General features: G+C 48.9%; 1 protein-coding gene across 5 annotated transcripts in view; it reads left to right on the top strand.

Moving 5' to 3' along the window:
- Window positions 1-24713, top strand: part of USP20 (ubiquitin specific peptidase 20) — a 46995-nt gene that overhangs the window by 12250 nt on the left and 10032 nt on the right. For 2 of the 5 annotated variants that reach the window (XM_084820943.1, XM_084820945.1), the window contains exons 8-22: window positions 1829-1942; window positions 3354-3432; window positions 4518-4950; window positions 6381-6518; window positions 7330-7478; window positions 9933-10108; window positions 13465-13559; window positions 14253-14286; window positions 14936-14981; window positions 15861-16041; window positions 17457-17583; window positions 18206-18375; window positions 19763-19844; window positions 20326-20434; window positions 22803-22905. In XM_084820943.1, coding sequence (XP_084677069.1) covers window positions 1829-1942; window positions 3354-3432; window positions 4518-4950; window positions 6381-6518; window positions 7330-7478; window positions 9933-10108; window positions 13465-13559; window positions 14253-14286; window positions 14936-14981; window positions 15861-16041; window positions 17457-17583; window positions 18206-18375; window positions 19763-19844; window positions 20326-20434; window positions 22803-22905 — 2036 coding nt within the window. Of the gene's footprint in view, window positions 1-1828; window positions 1943-3353; window positions 3433-4517; window positions 4951-6380; window positions 6519-7329; window positions 7479-9932; window positions 10109-13464; window positions 13560-14252; window positions 14287-14935; window positions 14982-15860; window positions 16042-17456; window positions 17584-18205; window positions 18376-19762; window positions 20228-20325; window positions 20435-22802; window positions 22906-24713 lie in introns of those variants that run through there. The other 3 variants (XM_084820944.1, XR_014785884.1, XM_084820946.1) reach the window with 3 other exon arrangements.

The following is a 24713-nucleotide window of genomic DNA, read 5'->3' as shown; positions in this document are numbered from 1 at the left end:
GAAACTGCCTTCCACTGAGTCAGACCCTGGGTCCATTTAGCCCAGTATTGTCGACACTGACTGGCAGCAGCGGCTCTCCAGGATTTCAGGCAGGATTCCCTCCTAGCTACCAGGGATTGAACCTGGACCATCTGCTTGCAAAGCAGGTGCTCTACCAGTGAGTCACAGTCCCTCCCTTAAGGGAAGTGGCAGCAAGGATAGCATACACAGTATGCAGTTGCTTCAGATGCATGTGCTTTGGCTTAGGGAAAGGGCCTCAGCTCAGTGTTCAAGCACATGCTTCGCATGCCAAAGATCCCAGGTATCTCTCGGGTAGGCCTGGGAAAGTATGGCAAGTTCTTTTGTTCCTATGGGCAGGGGTGGGCAACTTCGGGAGGTACAGAGGCCATTCTCTCTCTCTCTCTCTCTCTCTCTCGCACGCACGCGCGCACACACACACACACACACACACATTCCCCTCCAGTAGGCTGTACCCTCTTCTTGTGGTGCCAGAAAAGGCATCAGGGATGCCTACAGAACACCAAAAGGGTCAAAATTAGCTTGCTTTCAAGTCAAACTTGATCCTTTTGGTGATCCATAGTAGCTGTAGAACACTGAAAGGGTCGGAAAGGCTTTAAAATGGCTGCTCCAGATGCCTTTTTGTTTTTTACATTTTTTCACCATTTTGGTAAATGTGGCCCATGGACCCCAGCCCTGGAGTAGGGCCTGGGAAGTACATTCTCTCTAGCTCCCCCTCCCCCTTTTTATAAGAGTAATCTGGAAGGAACTGTCCAATTTGGGTGCTACGTACAGGATTTCAAATGGGCATTAGAAAGCCAGGCGACTCAAGGGACTTGTGGTACATGCACAGTGTTTTACTGCTGATGAAAATTGGACCTTGTGGCTTCCAGTGAAAAAATATTTGAAGGCAGAAGATGCATGTGTAGGTGTTGCCTTTCCTTGTGCGTTGTGTGGCTCAGCGTTCCCGATCTTGTGAGTGGCACAGGGCTGATCTATATGATCAGACAAATCCCAGATGGTGCTGGGAGGACTGTACCACTTAAGGATGTAGGTGAGGTTTTGTTCCCCCCACATCAAAAAACTCCCTGCCCACAGAAATTCATTGGAAAACTTCCCATCTTGACCTAAATAGATTTCTTTTAGGGCTTCCTAAAAATGTAGTTAAGAAAAATCATGAAGTGTCGGTACTCACGCTTTAGTTACTAAATATTGGTAACAAGCTACGTTCCCATCAGAGGGAGGAATAGGCAAGGAGTGTCTAGGTAGCAATTCTAATGGACAAACTCGGATGCCTGGTTCAGAAGGCCCCACTCTTTTCCGGATGGTAAGCACAGTCGGAATTTTGAGGGAGTGATGTGGATCCTCTCACAAAATGACTGTCACTGGGGCGACCCTTTCACAAAATGGCTGCCATGGTGGGCATGGCTGGTCACAAAACACTCATTTCCCAGAAGGCAAACTGGTGAGGCTACAAGAAAAGTAACTTGCCCAAAAACTGAAGTTTGAGGCAGAGGGGGGGGCTGAGCTTCAAAGCACAAACCGATTCTTTTGAACTCAGTGAAGGATGGTAGTGGATGACAGAACTTTACTTTGCAGTATGCCAGCCTCCCAGTTAAAAAATAGTTTTAATTTGAACAACATCTTAAGAAATAAAATAAAAATTGGGAAGGGCAGGTATCCAGGTGGGTACCAAGAGAGGTGTTTTTTGGCAGCATGATTTCTTCTTATTGCTACTTTTTTCCAAAAGGTATTTATGTTTTCCCCTTTTTTTCTGTGTTGAAGTACAATTACTGGAAAAATTCTCACTGGCCTTCTATCTGCATTTTAGCCCTCCGCTCACACAGTTCTTTCTAGAATGTGGCGGACTTGTGCGCACAGACAAGAAACCGGCACTCTGCAAAAGTTACCAGAAGCTGATTTCTGAAGTGTGGCATAAGAAGCGGTGAGTAAATCTAGGACAGCAGAGTGTCCGTTTCCAAAACTGTAACAGATTTTGGAACAGAGGTTTGTTTCAAGATAGAAAGCAGATTTCTTCCCCAGTTGTTGATGGGTGAAGAAAACTGGTCAGCTCGTCAAATCATTGTCAGGAAACAAATGTCAAATGGTGTGCTTAAACTGGCATTAATGTAAGTTGCCATTATCTAAATAGCGTGCTATGAACTTGAGCACACTCCGGGAGAGAGCGGAGGACAGGAAGGCCTGGTGTGCTATGGTCCATGGGGTCACAAAGAGTCGGACACAACTTAACGACTGAACAACAACAACTAATAGCGTGCTACCTTTGAGTCCCATGTTTTGAAGGGTTGTAATTCTGTTTGGCCTACTTCCTGCCTGCTGTAATAGTAAGCTGTGTGAGAAGGGTTTTATTATCTGTTGTTTTGCACTTTGTGTTTTCTGTTATGGCCTAATGTCTAATAAAATGCCATTTATGGCCTACGTCTAGTAAAACAATTTGTTTGAAAACAAAACCAATGACCCTGCAAAGTATTGGCAGTGCTTATAATTTATATTAAAAGTTTTACCCTCGATCGTATTTTGATAACTTGGAAAGTCCAACAGATATCTAAAGGAGGAGAAGAAAAGTGCTGTGTTTGTCAAGGTATAAAAGATGATGTTTTCATATGTGGTGTAGGGAGCAGTTAAATTTTAGAAGATAGTGTTAGGGAGAATTTTAATGAATTATTTCAATTAAACCCTAAACTGGATTCCACATTGTGTTTATTAAATTCTGTAATACCAGTTATTACCGTAGATAAACAAGAACCTGTTTGTATATATTAAGTATTGCAAGAATTCTGTGTGCAACCCACTGGGTTGACACATGATAGACTGGAGGTTCTGAGGCTTCTCTGTCTATCCTACACCCAGCCAGCAAGAGCCAGGCAGGGCAGAGGGAGCGACGGAAGTTTCTACAGCCTCTCCATCCTCCTTTGTTGTAGTTTGAACTAGATAGGCTTCTGAGCCTGTCTACTTCACCTACCTGCCTGGGGGAGCAGGGGGGAGGCTGAGGCCAGAGTCTGAAAAGGAAAGCAGAAGGGACCGAGGCAGCCTAGATGTTTGGAGCAGAAAAGCAGTGGGTGGAGAAAGGCTTAAGTACCCCTTCTCCTGCCATGACTCTGCCTGAAAGACCTCCTTCTTCACAATGCCCAAAGGGGGGGGGGGAGGCATTGGGGCTGAGTTACATGCACGTAATGTGTAGTTGCATATTGAGCATGCTTAGGAGTAGACCTCAGTGCCTGCTTAAGTTCTCCTGGCACTGCCGTTGTCAGCCATCTTTTGAACATCTTAAAGTAGCTTTTCCATTTTGACTTCCATTTGTCTCTCCCCGCCCCCCCCCCGCCATTTTTAATCAGCCCGAGCTACGTGGTCCCAAGCAGCCTGTCCCATGGAATCAAGTTGGTGAACCCCATGTTCCGAGGCTATGCACAACAGGTGAGCCATCCCGTGAAGAACCTTCTCCTTTGCCAGGATGTTTCTGATTACCCCCCCCACACACACACACACACAACTGCAGTAAGAATATTCTAAGCTTCTCCAGGGTGTTATGAGCTAAAAAGGGCATCTTTAAAATCTTTTAGGGAGCCAGGGCTGGATACTGAGATGCTGATATATAACAAGCAACGTTCCAGCACCACACACTCTTATTAAAAGATAAATCTACAGGGTGTTGCCCTGTTACTGGGGTCTCCAGTGATGTGCCTGTGGGCACCATAATGCTGACGGACACATTTCTTGGTACCCACCACTCTCCCTTCTCCTACTGATTTGTATTTTAAGATTTTTTCCACTATTTCTTTTTAACTGAGAGGCTGGAATGCTGCAAAGAAAAATACTGCCCTCCAACATCATCTTTATTTGGGTTCATAGAATAATAGGGTTGGAAGGGGCCTACAAGACCATCGAGTCCAACCCCCTGCTCAGTTCAGGAAGCCTGATTCCCAGAAAAGAGTGGTTTTATATTTTGGAGCTCAGAACCCACCTCTGCTTTGGACCTAACTCTGAGTTAAGAACCTAACTCTGCTTAGGTTCTTGGGCAAGTTACTTTTCTTTTAGTCTCATTTCATTTATTATATTTCTATACCGCCCCATAGCCAAACCTCTCTGGGTGGTTCACAAAAATTAAAAACGATTAAAAATACATTATACAAGTACAAAACCATTTACATAAAGCCATATAAACAGGTAGCACACACACAGGGTACCTAGATCTAAAAACAAGTCTCATCAGTTTGTTTTCTGGGAAAGGAGTGTTTTGTGACTGGCCATGCCCAGCATGGCAGCCATTTTATGAATGGGTTGCCCCCATAGCAGCCATTTTGTGAGAGGACCCACAACACTCCCTCAAAATTCCAAATATACCCACTGACCCAAAATGTTCGTGGACCCCTGACATATAGTCTTAGTACTAACAGATTCTGAAGAAGACAACTTGTAAGGGAATGAATGAGTGAACAGCAATCCTGCGTTCCCGCAGCGATTGCCAGTGTCAGTATGCTCCTCTCTTTCCCCTACCCCAGGACACACAAGAATTCCTCCGCTGCTTGATGGACCAGCTTCACGAAGAGCTGAAGGAGCCCGTTGTTGCCGAGATGCGGGACTCTGACTCAAGCGATGTGGACGACAAGAGGGAGGGCGACCGCAGCCCCTCAGAGGACGAGTTCCTCTCCTGTGACTCGAGCAGTGACCGGGGTGAAGGAGACGGGCAAAGCAAAACTGGCAGCTCCCTGGCGGAGGCCGAGCTCTTGATCCAGGATGAGGCTGGGCGAGGCATCTCCGAAAAGGAGAGGATGAAGGACCGGAAGTTCTCTTGCAGCCACCGGCGGAGCAACTCCGAGCAGGTGGATGAAGATGCTGACGTCGATACCTCTGTGACGGCGGCGGACAGCAGGGCTTCCCCAGAAGTGCCCCATCCTCCCGCTGCTCGTCCAGCCAGCCCCTCTAGGACCTCAGGTAGCTCTCCCGGTTCAGAACAGTCCCGTCGAAAACTGTGCCCAAAGTCAGCAGGCCGCATCTCCCCCGCATACCTCCGCTGACTTTTACATTGGGTTACATGTTTTAGAATGAATGCATGCACCATCTCCATCACGGTGCCCATGAGCACCAGGGTGCCCACAGACGCCTCTCTCAGTGCCTGCCGGGCTCCTTTCCCGCCAGATTTTAATCTGATCTCTTGAGAGTATTTTATGTATTTTTTTAAACTGGGAGGGTGCTACACTGCCAAGTTAAATTCTGCTCTCCAGCTCCATTTTGTTTGGGTTCCAAAGAGTGCTGCTGTGTTTTGTGTCTTGGACCATTCTTCTGCCTTGTATTTAGGTTGTTGAGCAAGTTACTTTTCTTTTCGTCTCACAAGTTCGCCTTCTGGGAACTTGTGACTGGCCAGGCCCATTGTGACAGCCATTTTATGAATGGGCAAGCCCCATCTCCATGAGAGCCATTTTGTGGGAGCCCCCATGACAAGATTTATTGCCATGACAACCCCAAGTTCCAGATTTATTTGAACCCAGCTGAAGATGGCGCTGGAGTGGGCAGCACTTTACTTTGCAGTATGCCAGCTTCTCTGTAAAAAAGAAGAGGACAAGAATTGAAATAAATCTTAAGAAATAAAATTTAAACCAGGAGGGCAGGGGGCCTAGCAGGCGCCAAGAGAGCACGTTGGAGACCCCAGCTCTAATTTAACGTGAGACACAATTCAAGAGGAATCCCTCCTCTGCTGGACCTGTTGAAATGAACCGGAGTTAAGCAAGAGCGTTACGTTAAGAACATGAGAAGAGCCCTGCTGGATCAGACCAAAGGGCCGTCTAGTCTACCAGCTGACCAGATGACTACTGGAAGCCCACAGTCAGGGTGAGAAGGCAACAGCTTCCCTCGGGGGCACGGGGGCACTGACCCTGGGGGTTCTGCATAGTCATTCTGACTAGTACCTCTTGATAGACCTCTCCTCCATGAATTCGTCTAATCCAGCCTTCCCTAGCCTGGTGCCCCCCCCCAGATGCACTGAAGTACAACTCCCATCATTCCCAGTCAGCATGGCCAATCACCATGCTGGCTGGGAATGATGGGAGTTGTAGTCCAACACATCTGGGGGGAAGCACCAGGCCAGGAAGGCTGATCTGGTCCCCCTTTAAGGCCGTCCAAGAGCATAGACATGCGCTGTAGCCAGGATTGAAATTCAAGCCGGGGAGCTGAACTGAATAAATGTATTTTTGCCAAAAGCAAGTATTTCACCTTTTCCAACCTCCGTATGAGGCAAGGCAGCTTGCAGCTGATCCAAAAACGGCATCAAGAATCAAAACAGAAACATGTCGGACAGAGAGAAGAGCTTACCAGGCTGCTTCTCAAGCGATCCCCTTCCCTCCCTTCCCCTCCTCTGTCCCCCACAGAGCCGGACAACGATGCCTATAGTCGCTGTTCGTCTCGGCCCTGCAGCCCTGTTCACCATGACATGCACTCCAAGCTGTCGAATAGCCCTCCGCGCTCAAGCCCAGTGAGGTTGGGACCCTCATACGTGCTGAAAAAAGGTAGGGTTAGGAAGCTTCCCTTGTCGGTGCAGGAGCAGTCTCGGGTGAGCTGCCTCCAGTTTGTGTCTAAAAGTGGCAAGATGAATCCGGGAATTCCCAGTCCGGATCTTACCTTTGCCAAGAGGAGAAGCTGGTCACCCCAGTCTCCGTTCCCCCATTTGCGGTATGGCAAGCCTTTACAGGGCTGTTGTAAAGGTTACAAGTTTATGTATACCAGGGGTGCTGAACCTCAGGCCTGCAGGGTAAATCCAGCCCACCTGGGGTCCCAGTCTGGCCCTCTGGGGTTCCCCAGATAGCCGTGCCCCCTTCCTCTGGTCACACCATCATGGCTTCCCCCAAAGGATCCTGTGATTTGGCATGAGACCTGCTGCTTTTTCACATTTTCTATCCCACAGACGCAGCAGTAGCTGCAGCCGCAGCTAATGGTTTTTAAGCACCAAATGCAGACTGGAATAAATGTGTCTTTGGGGTTTTGTTTAAAAACCAGAAGCGATGAGGCTGTTGCTGTCTCCCTGGGGAGGGAGTTCCAGAGTTGTGGGGCCACTACTGAAAACGCCCATCCTTAGTACCTGCCAGTCTAACAGCTCTTGCTGGTGGACCAGAGCACAGGGGCCCTGACGCTGACCTCAAGGCTTGGGCAGGCTCGCACAGATGTACACAAGGGGTGTCCTTTCTGGCATTCATATGCCCTTCCTTTCCCCCTCTTCAGTTGCCACCTTCTGTGCTGGCTTCCTGGGGAAGTCTTCTGCTCGGAGAACTGAGAGGGGCAATGTTTTATTAGTTCGTTTGTTTTTAAAACCTCCTTCCTCAGCTCAGATGTTGGCTTCTGGCAAGAAGAAGAAGGAGGTCGGTTACCGCAGTGTCATCTCCGACATCTTCGATGGCTCCATCCTTAGCCTCGTGCAGTGCCTCACCTGCGACCGAGTGCGTTTTCTTACTGCTGCTGATCCAGTGAAAATGGCAAGAGGCCGACACTTTCCAAAAACCTCTCCTCCAGGGAGGAGGTCTTTGTTTTGAACCGATGAAGCTGCCTTTTATATCCAGTCAGGCTATTTAGTCCAGGAGCATTGAACCTCAGGCCCAGCGGGCAAATCTGGCACTCCTGGAGTCCAAATCCGGACTTCCGGGGCTTCCCAGATGGCCGTGCCCCCACCCCCAGGCCCCACCCCCTTTCCTCCAAACACCGATCATTTGGTGGTTTCCCGGCTTCTTCCCCATTCTAAAAATGGCTTTCCTACGGCTGGCTGGCTGATGTACGTATGTATGTATGTATGTTTTCATTTTTATTCCACCCAATAGCTGAGGCTCTTTGGGCAGTTCACAAAATTGAAACCACAAAAATACAACAGAAAATACAATATAAAATATAATAGATTAGAACCACAGAATAAAAATACAACCAGAGTAAAACTTAGCAGCAGCGCAGATAGTTAAAAAGCAATAGCAGATTTAAGACAGCAGAGCAAAAACAACTGGAATGCTAAAAATGCCTGGGAAAATAAAAAGGTCTTCACCTGGTGCCAGAAAGAGTACAACGTAGGTAGTAAATACAAGTACAACGTAGCTCCTGGCAGGAAGAGCTTTAAGCTAAAATATGCTGATAGTTTTGGCTCCACCCCTTTTGTCTTTGGCCCCGTCCACCAGTGGAATGCAGCCCCCGAGGGCTTCTCCGAAATGGAATTTGGCTCTTGGGCTGACAGGTTCCCCACCGCTGATTAAGATCACCTCTTGTACTCAGGCATGTGCATGCTGGAGAGCCAAATGAGGCCTTTACGCCTGCAAGGCACGTGCTCTACTCCTAAGCCTGGTGCCCACCAGTTGTGTCGGACTACAACTCCCAGAATCCCCCAGCCAGCATTGTGGACCAGCACACCCGGAGGGCACCAGGTTGGGGAGGGCTGCACTAAACCATGATTCATCCCCTCATGACCTGGGTTGTAAAAGGAGCTGTGTTAGGGCCTCCAAAAGATACATAGGCTTTTAGAGAATCTCCAGAGGAAGGGGATGTTATGGTTGTAGGACAACTGCTTGAAAAACTTCTGTACATACACCAGTGTCTTTCCCAAAGTCTGATCATTCGGACACACTTTTATTTTTCTGAGTTTGCGATTGTATTCGTACAATCGCAAAGGTTTGGTATTTTGGAAGTGTGAAGAATAAGAATTGCGTCCCCCCCTCCCCCCAGAGTCCTACATCCTGTGTTTCTAGACAAGTCACGCTTCTGGCTTGCTTCTGTCCTAAAAGCCAAAACGGTGACTCATACAGGTGAGCTGCTTCTGAAAGCAGGTGACTCTGCTGTATCTCTTCCTTGGAGGTGTTTGAGGGCCAAACTAGATGTGAATTAATTTGCATTCAACATGCATGCTTTTGAAAGTGCAAAGAGCAACTATGCTCTGTGTGTGTTGTGCGAGTGGGTGTGATAATTATTTGGACCACAGCAGTTAAGGAAGGGTGTCTATCCCTTTCATACCCTGCTGCAATTCTGACAAGAATCACACCTCTGCAGCTGCTGTTTCAACTGTCCCCAACCTTTTTGGGTCGGTGGGCACATTTGGAATTTCGATATAGTGTTGTGGGTGCTCTCACAAAATGGCTGCCATGGGAAGGACTTACCCGTTCACAAAATGGCTGCCATGGAGGGCATGGCTGGCCACAAAGCACTCATTTCCCAGAAGGCAAACTGGTGAGACTAAATGAAAAGTAACTTTGCCCTAGAGATTGGAGGACTGAGCTTCCAAAACAACCATTTTGTGAGAGCACTGATGACACACTCTCAAAATTTCTAATGTCTTTGAACCCAATAAAGATGGCTCTGGAAGGTGGCCCTTCGCTTTGCAGCATGCCAGCCTCCCAGCTAAAAAAATAAACAAATCTTGAGAAACAAAATAAAAATTGGGTGGGGTAGGGAGCCTGGTGGGTGCCAGGAGAGGTGCCTGTGGTTACATTGGTGCCCAAGGGCACCATGTTGGAGACTGCTGACTAAGGTCATGTGAGTACTGCGCCTTTAGGACCCCTTCATGGGGTTCTCTGGCAGCATTGCGCCATCGCAGCACCGTCCTCCCCAGTTCACTAGGATACCACAGAAAGCCTTGGGTGGAACACATGTTGTGGCTCTTCAGTTTCCAGAAGGAGGTGGGGAGGAGCTGGGTGGAATTGGGCTCCTGCCTCATGGTCTGGGACTCTTCACGACTTTGCAGCACAGGAAGGACCCATGTTTTGGGTGGCTTCCCTACCTCTAGTGTAATGTCTGAAGGTTCCCTTCGGTCTCTCATGTGCTACGGCACTCTTATATCCTTGTGGGGCCTGTGAGCGCACAGAAGGATGTGCAAGTCTGCCACAGAAGTTGTCACTGTCTCTGGAAAAATCTTTGTGGCTCTGAGACTTTCTCCTTCTCCTCCTGCGGTCACCGTCCAGGTATCCACCACTGTGGAGACATTCCAGGACCTGTCGCTCCCCATCCCCGGGAAGGAGGACTTGGCCAAGCTGCACTCGGCCATTTACCAAAATGTGCCGGCCAAGACGGGAGCGTGCGGGGACAACTATGCCGCCTCGCAGGGCTGGATCGCCTTCATCATGGACTACATCCGGAGGTATATGTGGCGGGCCTCGGATGCATCCTTTCCGATTTTGGGGTTGTGGGTTGCGGCACGGTTGAGAGAGAATTCCAAAGGCAACTTTTGGATATATTCAAGGTTAAACTGGGAAAAAGTGCTCTTTTGTGCACTTGTGGTGGTTTTCCGTCTGTCTGTCTGTCTCATAATACAGGGATGGGCAGCTTTCAGGCTTTCAAGTGGTCTACTTTGGTTTTTACTAGAACCCCGAAGTCAACCAACCAGAGCCAGGTGCAAAATGGTGGCTGGGGGTGGAGCCCATTTACCTACAGCAGTCCCGTGAGCCATACACTGGAGTGGCCTGCATATACAGTACAAATCTCCATCTGAATTACTACAGATAGGGAGGAGGAAGCTGATTTATACAAAGTCAGACCATCTAGCTCAACAGTGTCTACACTGGGGGTGGGGAATCTCGGCCAGTGGGCCAAATGTGGTCGTCCTGGAGCCCTAATCCAGCCTTCTGGGGTTCCTCATGCCATGCCCCCTTTCCCTGATCCCATCCTCCTTTCACTCAACCAGTGATTGTCCCCCCCCCCCCGCCCCTTCTTGCAGGTGGAAATGCCTCTCCTAAGGCTTAATTACCGGCAGTAGGAGCTTTAAGATGAGAGGTGCTGGTGTTTTTGGTTATTTGGGCCCCACCCCTTTTTTTCTTTGGCCCCACTCAGACAGGACACATGGCCCCAAAGAGCTTCTCCAGAATGGAATTCAGCCCATGGGCTGAAAGAGGTTCAGGGGCCCTGGTTTACGTTGACTGACCATGGCTCTCCAGGATTTCAGGCAGGAGCCTTTCCCAGTGGTACCTGGAGACGCCGGGGATTGAACCAGGGACTTTCTGCGTGCAAAGCAGGGGCTCTGCCACTGAGCCGAGATCCTCCCCAAGATCAGGGATTCCAGCACAAAATTCTGAACCTGGCCAGTGGAGCTGCACAAAGGCCTCATCAAAGGCAACCATGTAATACTCTTATTTTACAAGTAAGGCGCGCAGAGCCTGAGAGAGAAGCGATGAGCACAGTGGCAGACGTGACTTAGAATCACAGAATAGCAGGGTTGGAAGGGGCCTACAAGGCCATCGAGTCCAACCCCCTGCTCAATGCAGGAATCCAGGTCTTGCTGTTGTTAAACTGTTGGGAATCAGAAACCCTTGCCTGCTTCCTGCGGATTACCAAGAGATCTACCGATTGATCCCACCCTATCTTCTCTCCAACTCCCATCATCATAACACTAGTAAACCATTAGCTCAGTCTCTGCCCTTTTCTCTCTAAAACCAAATGATCGGTGCCTTTGCCATGAAACCTCATCCATTTGGGTGGGCAATTACTAGGGTATATTTAAATTTCATAAGAGGCAAAGCCAGCCAACTTCATTTCTCATCCATGTCATCTCAAATACAATAAGTTCTTCAATTAATTTGCACCCAGCTCATCTCAAACCAGAGGAAAAAGTGTTTTTCATAAGCTTAATTGTCATACAGGGGAACTTTTTTGTGGCGGGGGGGATATTGCAGCATGTGGGTAGGGGAGACTTAACTCTTCCCTCCCTAGCTGCAGTCCCCCTTGAAAATTGTCCCCTGCGTGGAAATTAAGCTAAGGAAAAAAAGAACCCTTCCGTTGGCACCTGTGGACACTCAGGGCTCTAAGGAATAGATCCAGGGCCCTGGGAACAGCTTTGGGGCCAGAGCTCCCAGGAGTCCAGCATCCCTTCTTGGCTAGAAGTGTAGGAATTCTGGCACCGTTGCTATGCACACACGCATGGACACACAAGCAGCAAATAAAACCACAGTTAATAGTTGGAGATATTCAAGAGGTTTTTAAATCCCTGGGTGAATTTTTTTAAAAATAGCTTTTGCCTGGTGCCTAAAGGACATCAAGGTTGGCACCAGGTGTGCGTCCTTAGGGAAATCATTCCATAGCTAGGCCACTGCGACCCCCCAAAATCCTTCTCCCTTCTGACGCAAGCCTCGCCTCCCTTGGGGGAGGTATTTGGAGAGGGGCATCAGACAGGGCCTTTAGGGCACAAGTAGGTTGCTAGGAGCCCTCAAGCTGTTCAGTGCTGTAAAGGTGAGCACCAGCACTTTGAATTGGGCCCAGAAGTGAACCAGTGAAGTTCATTTGTTTATTTAGAGTATTTTTTTAATCTGCTCCTTAGCTCCCAGAGCGGCTTGCATACAATCCCTGCCTGCAGACTTACAATCTAAAAAGACATGACACGCAAGGAAAAAGGGCTGGGGAGGGAAGAGGAAAAAGGTTACATCTTTCAGCAGGGCTGGTGGAGTGGCCCTGCTTCCCTCTCTCATCTCCCTTTGCACAGCCTACTTTCGAAGTTCTTTTAAGACTGGTGAGGTGTGATCCAGGCAAGCAGTGTCAGTCAAGACTCTGGCCACCGTATTCTGCCCTAACTGAAGCTTCCAAGCTTTGTTTGTGTGGTAGTTAGTTACTTAGTTGGTGTTAACATTCCAAGCCCTTAACGGCTTGGGGCCAGGTTACCTGAAGGATCGCCTCCTCCCATATGTGCCTGCCCGGACCTTAAGATCATCATCAGCGGCCCTTCTCCGTGAGCCCCTGCCGAAGGAAGTGAGGCGGGTGGCTACTAGGAGGAGGGCTTTTTCTGTTGTGGCACCCCGGCTCTGGAATGAGCTCCCTAGTGAGGTTCGCCTGGCGCCTACACTGTACTCCTTTCGGCGCCAGGTGAAGACCTTTTTATGTTCCCAGGCATTTTAGCTTTCTAAATTTTTATCTTTGCTGTTTTAAATCTGTATTTTAAACTCCTGCACTGCTGCTAGGTTTTATTGTGGTTGCATTGTTATATTGTGGTTTTAATGTTCTATATATTTTAAATTGTTTTATTGTGTGTTCTTTGGTTTTAGTTTTTGTGAACCGCCCAGAGAGCTTCGGCTATTGGGCGGTATAGAAATGAAATGAATAAATAAATAAAATAAATAAAATAGTTATATCCTGCCTTTTCCTCGAAGGGGCCCAAGGCAGAGGACGTTATCCTCCTCTCCATTATCCTCACAACAACGTTATGTGGGAGGCTTAGGCTGAGAGTCAGCAGCTGGCCCAGAGTCATCCAGTGAGCATCATGGATGAGTAGGAACTAGAATCCAGGTCTTCCCAGGCCTGGCCCAACACTCTAACCACTACACCATGCTGGCTGTAAAAGGCAGCCTTTTGTATAAAGCATACCAGTGACCCAGTCTGGATGCTATTACTGTGGAATGCTGTTGCTAATTGAACTTGAGGAGCAGGGCCTTTGAGGATTGGGAGGGGGTGGACGTTGGGGTCCAGAACCAGCCAATCCTGAATAACGCACCTGTTGCTTCCTTATTTGTACAGGTTTGTGGTGTCCTGCATCCCCAGCTGGTTTTGGGGTCCTGTGGTCACACTGGAGGACTGTCTTGCTGCCTTCTTTGCAGCCGATGAGTTGAAAGGTGAGTGTGTGTGCAGTAGGGAAGACTCCCTTAGAGGTGTCCAGTATGGATTACTTACACTGAAGTGGCAGGGGGCGAGGGGTAGGTGACTACACAAAGGACGCAAGACGTTCTCTTGGATAAATGGCTTCTGCATCTTCTTTTTGCTTGTCCCTGCTCTGTATAGCAGGGGCGTCAAACCTCTTTCAGCCCGAGGGCCAAATTCAATTTCAGAGAATCTCTCGGGGGCCGCATTCCAGTGGGGGCGGGGCCAAAGGCAAAAGGGGTGGGGACCAAAAATACGAGTCTGTGTTTAGCTTAAAGTTCTTACTGTCAGTAACTGCCTTAGGAGAAGCATTTCAACCTTTTAGAATGGGGAAAAAACTGCAAAAGCTGGGAAACTGCCAAACGATCAGGGGTTGGGAGGAAAGGGGGCAGGGCCATGGGAAGGGGGTGTGGGTGTCTGGGGATTCTTGGCGGGCTGGATTTGGCCCCCAAGTCAGCCGGTTTGGCTTGTGTTTCTGCAATCCTGGAGTAGACCGTACTGTGCTGGATGGGCCAAAAATCTGACCTGTATAAGGCAGCTTCATATATTCATGTGGTCTTCCCAGCTTTGTGGAACCGATGGGATAAACTGCAGAGATTTCCCTTCTGTTGGGCTTGCTGAAGACTCCCCCCACGCCTCCCCCTCATTTCTCCATTATCTTTCTACAGGTGACAACATGTACAGCTGTGAACGATGTAAAAAGTAAGTCCCTGGGTCCTTTTTCCGTGCTCCTTTTGGCAGATTTCTCCTCTCTCCACTCATCGCTCTTTTTAGTGGGCGATACAGTTGTTTGGCACTACAACCCCCCTCCCAAGCCTTCATGACCATTGGCCATTCTGTGTGGGGCTAATGGGAGTTGCTCCAAAAGTGGAGGGCAGGTTGGGGAAGGCTGGTGTGGCCTCACCAAGTTGCCCACTGTGGATGCTTTGAGGCAGGCAACCTGGTGTCCTCCAGATGCTTTTGGACTACAACTTCCATAAATCCTGTCTAGCATGATAAGTGGTCAGGGATTCTGGACGTTGTAGTCCAAAACACCTGGGGAGGGGCACCAGGTTGCTTTCCAGTTCTCTAAATTCTGAAGGCAGCCTTGGGAACCCCTGAAAAAGCTGGAGGAGAAACCGGGGAGGGCAGTGAAGAAGGCTGACAACTTTGCCAGAGCAGAGACTGATAAGATCAGCCATTGTTTAATGTGTCCCTGGGGTGTGTGAGCTGGAAAGGAAAATATTATGGTAAGCCTCTGGAAAGGGCGGGGGTGGGGTGGGATGGGTGGGTGGGTAGGGGTTAAAAACAAAGTCTGGGGATTTCATAATTTAGATGCGTGGCCAGTCCACTTTTCTCTCTCCTTCTCCAGGTTGCGGAATGGAGTCAAGTACTGCAAAGTCCTCCGGCTCCCTGAGGTAAGCAGAGGAAGGTTTGACTCCATTAGCTTGCTAAGACGTTGCAGCTAAATTTCCACAGTAGTTGATCCTGAGACAGCCATCTCTCATTCTGTTCAAGAAACAAGTTGGGTACAGCACGCATTTGGCCATGCTTTTAAAAAAAGGTTGGGGGTGTGGGTAGAGAGAGATTCTGGACTTGCTTCTCCTACATCCAGCATAGATCACATAAGCCAATGAAAAAAATCCAAAATCTACAGTTGGGCAATGCCTTCATTAGTACCAACCAAAATTCCACAGAAGCGTGCAAACTTTCGCGTTCTCCAGAACTCTTCATCAGGCTAGGTGGTAAAAAAAATGCAAGGCATGGGGGAAGAGACAGAAAGTCCCAAAATGTGGCTAGATGTGTTGGCCATGAGGTCTGCACTTTAGATAGACCCTGTCTCATAATGGAGATTGCAGACTGAATAAATTAGTCAGTGGTAGGTGTTGCAGGTATTCGATTACTCCTAGCAATGTATTTTCCGATGCAATGAATATGAACTTGAGCATACTCCGGGAGAGAGCGCAGGACAGGAAGGCCTGGCGTGCTATGATCCATGGGGTCACAAAGAGTCGGACACGACTGAACAACAACAACAACAACAAAAGCAATGTATTTTGGGAGAGAGGAGCAGCTGTGGTTAATCTCCATGTTCGAAAACACAAAGGCCGGATGTAGATCTGTGTGTGTGTCTTTTTAAACTGAAGAGACTAAAAGTCTGGGAGAATTAAAAGGCCTTCCAAGCGCACACAGGTCTAGTTGAGAAAGCCTTTCAGAAAAGCCCATCTGGTCCAGTCAGGAGGGCTTGAGACATGCCCATCCACAGGTACATCCTTAAGCTCCTTCTCTTCTCCTAGATCTTGTGCATCCACTTGAAGCGCTTCCGGCATGAGGTCATGTACTCCTTCAAAATCAACAGCCACGTCGCCTTTCCCCTGGAAGGGCTGGACCTTCGGCCATTCCTGGCCAAGGAGAGCGTCTCCCAGATCACCACCTACGATCTCTTGTCTGTGATCTGCCACCATGGCACGGCAGGCAGTAAGTCCGCCTCCTGTGTTGTGCTGACCTCAGCCTGGGGTGTGTTGATGAGAGCAAGGATGTGAGGAACAGAGGTCAAAGGCCACATGGTGGTTAATGAGCGATCCATCCAGTTCCCCTTCTCACTAAGGCTGGCCAGATGCCATCAGCTAAGTTCACAGGGTAAAAATGTGAAGATTGTTGCAGCTACTAGCCACTGGTTGGTCTATTTTCCATGCAGTCATCAATCTGATGTCTACATCAGCGGTGGGGAACTCAGGCCTGGGAGCCAAATCTGGGCTTCCCCAAATGGTCACGCCCCCTTCCCCTGACCCTATCCCCTTTCCCCTCCAACCGCTGACCCTTCAGTGGTTTCCTGGCTTTTGTGCAGTTTTTCCCCCATTCTAAAAGGGTGAAATGCCTCTCCTAAGGGTTCACATGGATCCTAAACTGGCACTTCTGTCTATCTTTAGTGGCCCTAATGAACTTTTACCAGACAAATAAATGCTGACTTTTATGATGGTAGCATCTTGTCAACTAATAGCAAAGAATTGGAAAGAACCTACAGATCTATCAGTAGTTGTGTGGTATAACTATCTTTGGAATATTGGGTTGGCTGAAAAAATAACTAAACAGATAAGGGCACAAAGGCACCAAAAAGAATCTCACACCTTCCATACAATCTGGTATAAATTCATTGACTTCATTAACAAACAAGGTTCCCAGAGAAAACCACCAGCATGTCAAGGACAGACATGGAAAGATACATTTAGATAATTATAACTAAATCTTAAACCCCTGATGAACTTCTGTGGATAAATATCAAAATTATTAATGTATTGAAACTCCTGTGAATCCCTATTGACTGTAATTGGATTTCCTATGTAATGTTTGTGTTTTGTTAGTTGAAATAGTTGTAATATACTCATCAGTTACATTGAAAACGTGATTAAAACTCAGTAAAAATAAATGTTAAAAAATGCCTCTCCTAACGCTTAGTTACCGGCAGGAAGAGCTTTAAGTGACAATGCGCTGGCATTTCTGGTTCTTTAGGGCCTGCCCTTCATCCTTTGACCCTGCCCACCGAAATGCAGCCCCCGAGAGCGTCTCCAAAATTTAATTTGGACCTCAGGCTGAAATAGGTTCCTCACTCCTTGTCTACATTATAATGGGGCTTTGGTGATGGTGGTGATGCCTACAGCTGTGATTGGCTGAGCTGCCCTTATGTCAGAGAAAGGCAGGGCTGGCAAAAGGGCCTAGGGAAGGAGGTACTGAAGAAGAAGCAAGGGCCAGTGGTGCAGCTATAGCTGGACCTTGGCGCCAAAGTCCAGGGCCCCCACAACTTGGAGAGGGACCCTCTTTTATCACACATCTCCCCCATTGACACCACTGGAATTTAACACTGCATAAGTATGTGAATCTCCCTTTTCTTAAAGGTGGGCATTATATCGCTTACTGCCAGAATGTGATCAATGGCCAGTGGTACGAATTCGATGATCAGTATGTCACAGAGGTGCATGAAACGGTTGTGCAGAATGCAGAAGCCTACGTCTTGTTCTACAGGTGAGGAGGACTGGCTCCGAGAGTAACTGACTCATGAGAATGCATGTCAGTCCCAGGTGACATTTCTTGAAATGTTAAAGGGAGCTGGGGTGTGGGTGGGGAGTGTTTCCTGGGGTTGGAAATTTGGGAAATACTTCTTTTTCAGTTTATATCCTTTTTGAAGATGATTGCTGATCTGCATATTATGCAGAATGATGCGGTAGAATGATTTTATCACTTGGTAAGGGTCTTTTTAAATGCTTCCCCATTTAAAGTTATCGCCTTCAAGTAAAAAAAAAAAGGGAAAGAGGTTTTAGTCTAGCCCACTCCTTGCTGTGCTAGTGTTCTACTTGCAGGGAGGTTTTTGGGGGTGGGTGGTGGTGGTGGTGGTTGGTTTTCAAGTGGGGTAGCATTAAAACAACAACAAAGGATCTCTACCTGAAGTGGTATCGTCAGATGCCCACTTCACTGTGATTTGTGGGGGCGATGGGCTGAGCACCAGTGGAGGTGGACACTGAACTATTGGGGCCCAGACTCCGCCGTCCTTCAGATAATGAACAAGGAGGGGCTGGGGGTGGAAGTGGCGGTTGCAGCTTCCCCTCGACTTCCCCCTCTCCGCCTCCTTTTCAAAATTCACCTCCAGGAAGAGCAGCGAGGAGGCTGTGCGGGAGCGGCAGAAAGTGGTGTCCTTGGCTACCATGAAGGAGCCTGGCCTGCTCCAGTTCTACATCTCCCGGGAATGGCTCAACAAGTTCAACACCTTTGCAGAGCCCGGCCCCATCACCAACCACACCTTTCTCTGTGCCCACGGAGGTGAGGGGAAGGAGGGGCTGCCCCTTGGTCGGGAAGGCCGCCACTGAGCCCTGTGCGAAGAGGTGGGGCGCCTCGGTGGTGGGTGAGCCGGTCCCTGGAGGAGTCGGCAGCCATGCCGTCCACCCTACTTGCTCTTGCAGTGGCCTTGAGCTGCCCTTTGGCCTGCTTCTCTAGCAGAATCTCCACCGCAGGCTGCCACCGAATCGATCTTATTGGCTCACTCCATTTTCAAGGGGTGGGAGGAGCCGCAGCTTAGTGCTAGAGCACGTGCTTTATTTATATATTAGTATTATTCATGTATTTCCCATATTTGTATCCTGCTCTGCAGCCCAAAAATGTTCCTAGAATGGCTTACAAAGATTAATAACAAGGCAGTCCGTCCCCTCAAAAAAGAGCCTCGTGTGGCACAGAGTGGTAGGCGGCAGTATTGCAACTGAAACTCCCCCCACGACCTGAGTTCGATCCCAGCAGAAGCTGGGTCCCAGGTAGCCGGCTCAGGTCAACTCAGCCTTCCATCTTCCCGAGGTCGGTAAAATGAGTGCCCAGCTTGCTGGGGGAAAGGTAGTCACGACTGGGGAAGGCAATGGCAAACCACCCCGCTACAGTCTGCCATGAAAACGCCAGCGCAAGCGGCATCCCTCTAGGGGTCAGTAAAGACCCGGTGCTTGCATAGGAGGAACCTTTCCTTTCCCTCCCCTCAAGCTTACAGTCTAAAAGACATGACGCAAAGGGAAAAGGGATTGGGAGGTAGGAGGAGGAAGAGCGAAACGCAGGCACCAGTTCTTAGTTTCCAAGTTCTTATAGGTCTTCTCTCTGGCAGGGGACAGTGAAGCATCCCCCCTACAGCTGCTCCCTCTCTGGTCGATGGGGCCAGGTTGGTCTCCCCCTTGCTGTGAGGTTCTTCTCGGCTGGCAGAGGGTGCAGCCTCCCAGTGGCCCTTGGTTCCCTGGCCGATGAGGGTGGCCAGAGTATGCTGTCCCAGGGAACTGTCCGTTGGAGCTGTGTGTTCCTTCTGGCAGGCAGGGGTGAAGCGAGCTCCCTGCAGCTGCTCCCTCTCTGGCGAATGTGTGGGGCCATGTTGGTCTCCCCCTTGCTCTTTGCAAACAGAAGGCTCTCAGTTCAGTCCTGAGTGCCTCCAGTGAGAAAGATCAGGCCTTGCTGGAAAGACTGCCTGAGGAGAGCCACTGCCAGTAAACAATAGTGGGCAAGACAGACCTATAGCATGGCCTGGCGGAAACCCCCTCTGGCCTCTGCCTGCCTCCAAGCAAATGCCAGGAGTCTCTCTCTCCTCAGGAACAACACTGCAACTCCCTAAGTCCTGCTGAAGTGTCAGCTGTCTGGAAGGTGCCCTGTTTTAATTCCCTCTTCTCTTCTCATTTACTTACAGGGATCCCTCCAAATAAATACCATTATATTGACGATCTTGTGGTGATTCTTCCCCAGAACGTCTGGGAGTATCTTTACAACAGGTGGGGAGGCAATCCTGCAATTTTAGACCCTGAACTTACTGGGGACGGGGATGTTTTAGATGGCCACCCGTAAGTGATGTGCCTCACCTCTGAAGCAATACATTTCTTTTCTCCCTTCAGCTGCCACTCCGTGCATTAAAACCACTTCTACATTCCTGATATGTTAGAACAGAAACAACAGAACTGTTTGCCAACCCTGATTGTAAAAATAGTAATAATAATATAAAATGCTCTGACCATGTGCATTTACTAAAACTCAGTTACATCGAGCACCATCATGACTCCAGGAATAAAGTGGGGGTTTGTGTCTGCATCTGCTGCTCTGGGCAGTCGTTTGGGGGACGCCTGGGCTTGAGCCCCAGACCTTGGCCCCAAAGTCCAGCCCTTGTGGCACCACTGTTTGGTGCCCGAGGGAGGGAAGGGCTCGCCACCCCCTGCCCTGCTGCTGTGCTTCAGCGCCCGGCTTCCCTTTGGTCTCCAGGTTTGGCGGTGGCCCAGCTGTGAACCACCTGTATGTGTGCTCGGTGTGCCAGGTGGAGATTGAAGCCCTGGCCAAGAGGAGGAAGATTGAGATTGACACTTTCATCAAGGTACTGTCTCTGGCAGCAGTCAGGCCCACCGGAGTGGGGAGTGTGGAGGTGGGCTTGAGTGTATGAAGCTTGAGCGTATGAAGCTTCCAGTCATGCCCCCCTTCGTCCATCGACCCACAGCTCACTGGCAAGAGCATACTACTTGCATGCAGAAGGTCCAGCCTCTGGCATCTCCAGTTAAAAAGGTCTCAGTGCTAGGGAAGAGATTGTCAGACCTTGGAGAGCTGCTACCAAATCACAGGAGACAACACTGAGCTCGGTGCATTATAGCTTGTAACTCTGCAGTCTGTGTGGGATGGGATTGCACTCCCCCTGTAAGACACAGTTCTGGTTTGGACATAATGACCACCCAGAGTATGGGTTGTCATTGAATCATGGGTTGTTGCTGAATCGTGGGTTGTCCTTATGTTTAAACCCTGCACTATGGTTTAACTATGGGCTGTTAACCACAAACAACCCAAGAAGAGAACCCGTGGTTTGTTGTTGGGTTGTGAACTCTGGGTTGTTTGTTGTTCACAACCCATAGTTAAACCATAGAGTAGGGTTTGCTCATAAGGATAACGTACGACTCGACAACAATCTACGATTCAATGACAACTCATATTCAACCCGTACTCTGGATTGTCATTACATACAAACCAGGTCAGTGGCTCACAGCTCAGGATAGGAGCATGAGAAGCCACCTTACACCATTTCAAACCATTGGTCCATCTACACTGGCAGTAGCTCTCAGCATCTCAGGGAGAGGCAGTCCTGCTATCAGATCCTTTTAGCTGGATCCGTGAGTGATTGAACCCAGGACCTTCTCCACGCAAAGTCTGCACTCTTCTGCTACGCCTCACCCCTTAACTCTTTGATCCAGTGCTGCGGTTGGATGCTCAGGCCCTGGCAGTGTCTAGGAGTGCTTCTTGACCGCTTCAGTTGCTGCACCAGCTATAGCCTTTCTGGAGAACCGTCTGGCCACAGTCATGAGTTAGTAACTTCTCCAGACTGGGCACGTTCTACATGGGGCTACCCTTGAAGTCAATCCAGAAACGTCAGTTAATCCCAAAACGTCAACTCTGGTGCTTTTTCATCTCCCGGATACCTGTTGGTTTCCAGGGTCAACTCAAGGTGCTGGTCCTTACCTTGGCATGGCACCTGGGTAGCATTAGGGATGCCTTCCCCTATAGGTTCCTTCCCGCGCACACCAATCGACATCAGAGGTCCTGCCCCATGTTGTCTACTGTGATTTGGCAGTGTCAAGGGCTCCTTGGAGGCCTCTCTCAGTCTAATCCAGTAGCCAAGTCCAGACACAGACAAAGGGATTCCTTTCAAAGCTTTATTCTTCTTTTACAACTTAACAACTCTACCGTTAGCAACTAGATCTGAGCAGCACAGTACCTATGCCCTAAGTGGGAACAGTTGGTCCCTGTTTGAAAGGGAATCACTGGCAGACCCTGAACTTAAGGGCTAGGGAGAGTCCCTCCCCTTTTCCCTTGGATCCTCTGGGCGCAGCCGTTGTTTGCGTGCCAACCGGGCACTACGCCTCCTTTCCGCGCCCTCCATTTGGCGCCGCTCTCTGCGTCGGCGTCGCGCGTCCACCAAGTCTACTTCCCGCGCTCGGTCACTCCCAGGACTGCTATCTAATCTAGGAATGCGGGTGGGAGGAATCTCCGTCAGCTGCGGGCCCTGGGAAAGAGGCGCGCGCTCCTCTCCCAGGAGCGACTGCTCTTCCTCAGCATCAGAACTACTCTGGGATTCTCTGGGCTCAGTGTCCACCCTGACAGGCAGTGGCTGTCCAAGGCCTGGCTGTCTCTTCCTGAACTCCGATGCCTGAGATCTTTTTACCTAGCGACGTGAGAAACTGAACTGTCTGCATGCAAATCATGCGCTCTCCCGGTGAGCTGTGGCCCCAGCCCCAACGTAAACACTCCAGTATCTGTGTAGGCCTCCCTCTGGAAACTGTCACATGACATCCCCTCTCCGAAAGTCAGGCCAGTTGCCCCCATATTGCGGGCTTGGGGAGGGGGGGCGCTCAAGGCTGAGAGAGAACGGGCCGAGATTCGAATCAGACCCTTTCTGGCGTGCCGCTCACTCTCTGAGCCTTAGTGAATGTGTGGGGAGGAAGGGAAGGGAAGGGCTAGGGGCAAGCGGGAAAGTGTGCTGTGTCGCTTGGGGCAGAGCACACGCTCCACAACCAGAAGGCCCCAGGTTGAACCCGTGTCATCCCCGGTCACGAAGGACCAAGCAGGAGGTGATGTGAAAGAGCCCTTCTCTGCCCCTAACCCTGGACCAGCTCCTGCCAGTCAGACAACTCTGGGCTAGATGGACGAAGAGTCTGACCGGTTATGTTGCTGATGATCCCTCTCTGTCCTTGGTCCATCAGCTGAACAAAGCTTTCCAGGCCGAGGAGTCTCCAGGCGTTATCTATTGCATAAGCATGCAGTGGTTCCGCGAGTGGGAGGCATTCGTCAAAGGCAAGGACAATGGTAATATCCGAGGGGAAACGCTGGTGGCGTGGAGGGAGGACGGAGCAAGGCTCTGGCTGTTCCTGGGAGGCAAAGCCAAGCTGCCCCCGCCCTTGAACACTCTTTATCTGGTGGTCCTGCCAAATTCATGGGATGGAATCCGGGGTCTGAGTTCTGCTTGTCGGAGGTCAGTCTGCCCGATTTGGGGGGATCCCCCCACAGCTCACCCCATGGAGCAGGATCTCCTGACTCCACCAGCGCACTTGATCCAGCTTAAGTCTGGATCCAGCCTCTGGCGTAGTAGAATGTTTGGGCTCACACAACGGGAAGCTAGCGCTTCCTAAAGCAACCGGAAACAAGCCGAAACGCACATTTCTGGAATGGAACAGGTCAGTGGAAGTAGCAGGTGGGGCTTCTGCTGACTTGCCCTGTTGCAGAAATGAGTGTTCGGGCTCGTTTCCGCAGTTCTTGCCGGTGGCCCAACACAGACCCCGGGGCCACGGTAGCAGCGTTGGATGCTACCCATTATCTGCACTTTTGCACATAAGGAGAAAAAGATGGAGTGAAAGAATGGTTTGAAGTACCTCAGAAGGGTAAAGTGAGGCGCGAGCAACATTTTAGTAAAATACCAGTGGACACGTTATTGTGGTTACATTCTAAAAACAGGCCAAACGTATGAGAGGAAGTACAATACTACCAGTGATATTGAGACAACTGGATAGGTATAAAAGGGAGTTATGTCCGAAGAAGTCACCAATTTCCTCCATTCTCTTGGTTCAGAATTTTAATAAAGATGGAAAAATGGTGTGTGTGTATGGGGTGGCAGAGTAGGCTGAGCTAAAGAGGGATTTTGTCAACATAGACATTGGATCTAGAATGGATATGTTAAGGCATTCACGCAAATACAGGAAGAAATGGGTGATACTTCAAATGCTCATGTTTGAATATTTTCAAATTAGGCATTTTATTCAAGATTGGATCAGGCAAGTGGGAGACATTATCAGATCACTGACTCAATTGCAAGAAATATTAGTTGATAGACCAAAGAAGTCATTTTCTCAAGTATATAATATCTTGCTGAATATAAAGGAGGAACAACCAAAGTATATCAAATGGAACAAGGATCTTCAGTCAAAGGTGTCAACAGGAATATGGAATTCTCCTTGGAAAGGGGTGGATCAATATATAATAGCTACAAAATGTGTGTTTAGTGGTATGGAACTCAAGTGAGGATTGCAGACGTTCATCAGGAGTATTCTGAGATGTGCTGGAAATGTAACAGAAGGGGGGATTTTACCACTGTTTGTCACACTGTAGTCAGATTAAGAGATATTCCCAACAAGCCTTACAATCAGTTAATAAAATTCTGGGGGGAAAGTTACGTCTTGACCCTAAGATTTTGATAAATAAGGATAAGGAAATACCCCTTTATCACATGATTGTCACTGCTGGAGTAGTATATGCAAAGCATTGGGAAACTTAATTCAAACAATTAGAGAGCGGTATATTAAGCTATGGGATTTTGCAGTTTTAAATAAGTTAAGTTGGATGATTAGAGCTAGAGAGGGAGGTCTTGTGCTACATTTGAGCCACAGTAGAAGCAGTTTAAATGATTTTGGAATAGTCAACAAATTATGATGATTGGCATCCCATTTTTGTTGGCATAAGGAAGAGGAAATGTTGGCATAATTTAGCTGTTTAGTATGCTCTTGATTTTCCCCCTTTGGTAAACATAATTTTCAGAATTAATTTAAAAAGTGAATTAAAAAGAAATCCATGGCCTTAGGTATGAAATAGACAAGACAGAAGGGGGCAAGGTGCTAGAAGAG

This window comes from Heloderma suspectum, chromosome 14 (genome assembly GCF_057233095.1).
Source record: "Heloderma suspectum isolate Gila_16-S chromosome 14, 16-S_ref, whole genome shotgun sequence".
Lineage (NCBI taxonomy): Eukaryota > Metazoa > Chordata > Lepidosauria > Squamata > Helodermatidae > Heloderma > Heloderma suspectum.
Note: the sequence above shows the minus strand (reverse complement) of the source record. Positions and strands in the feature narration are given on the sequence as shown.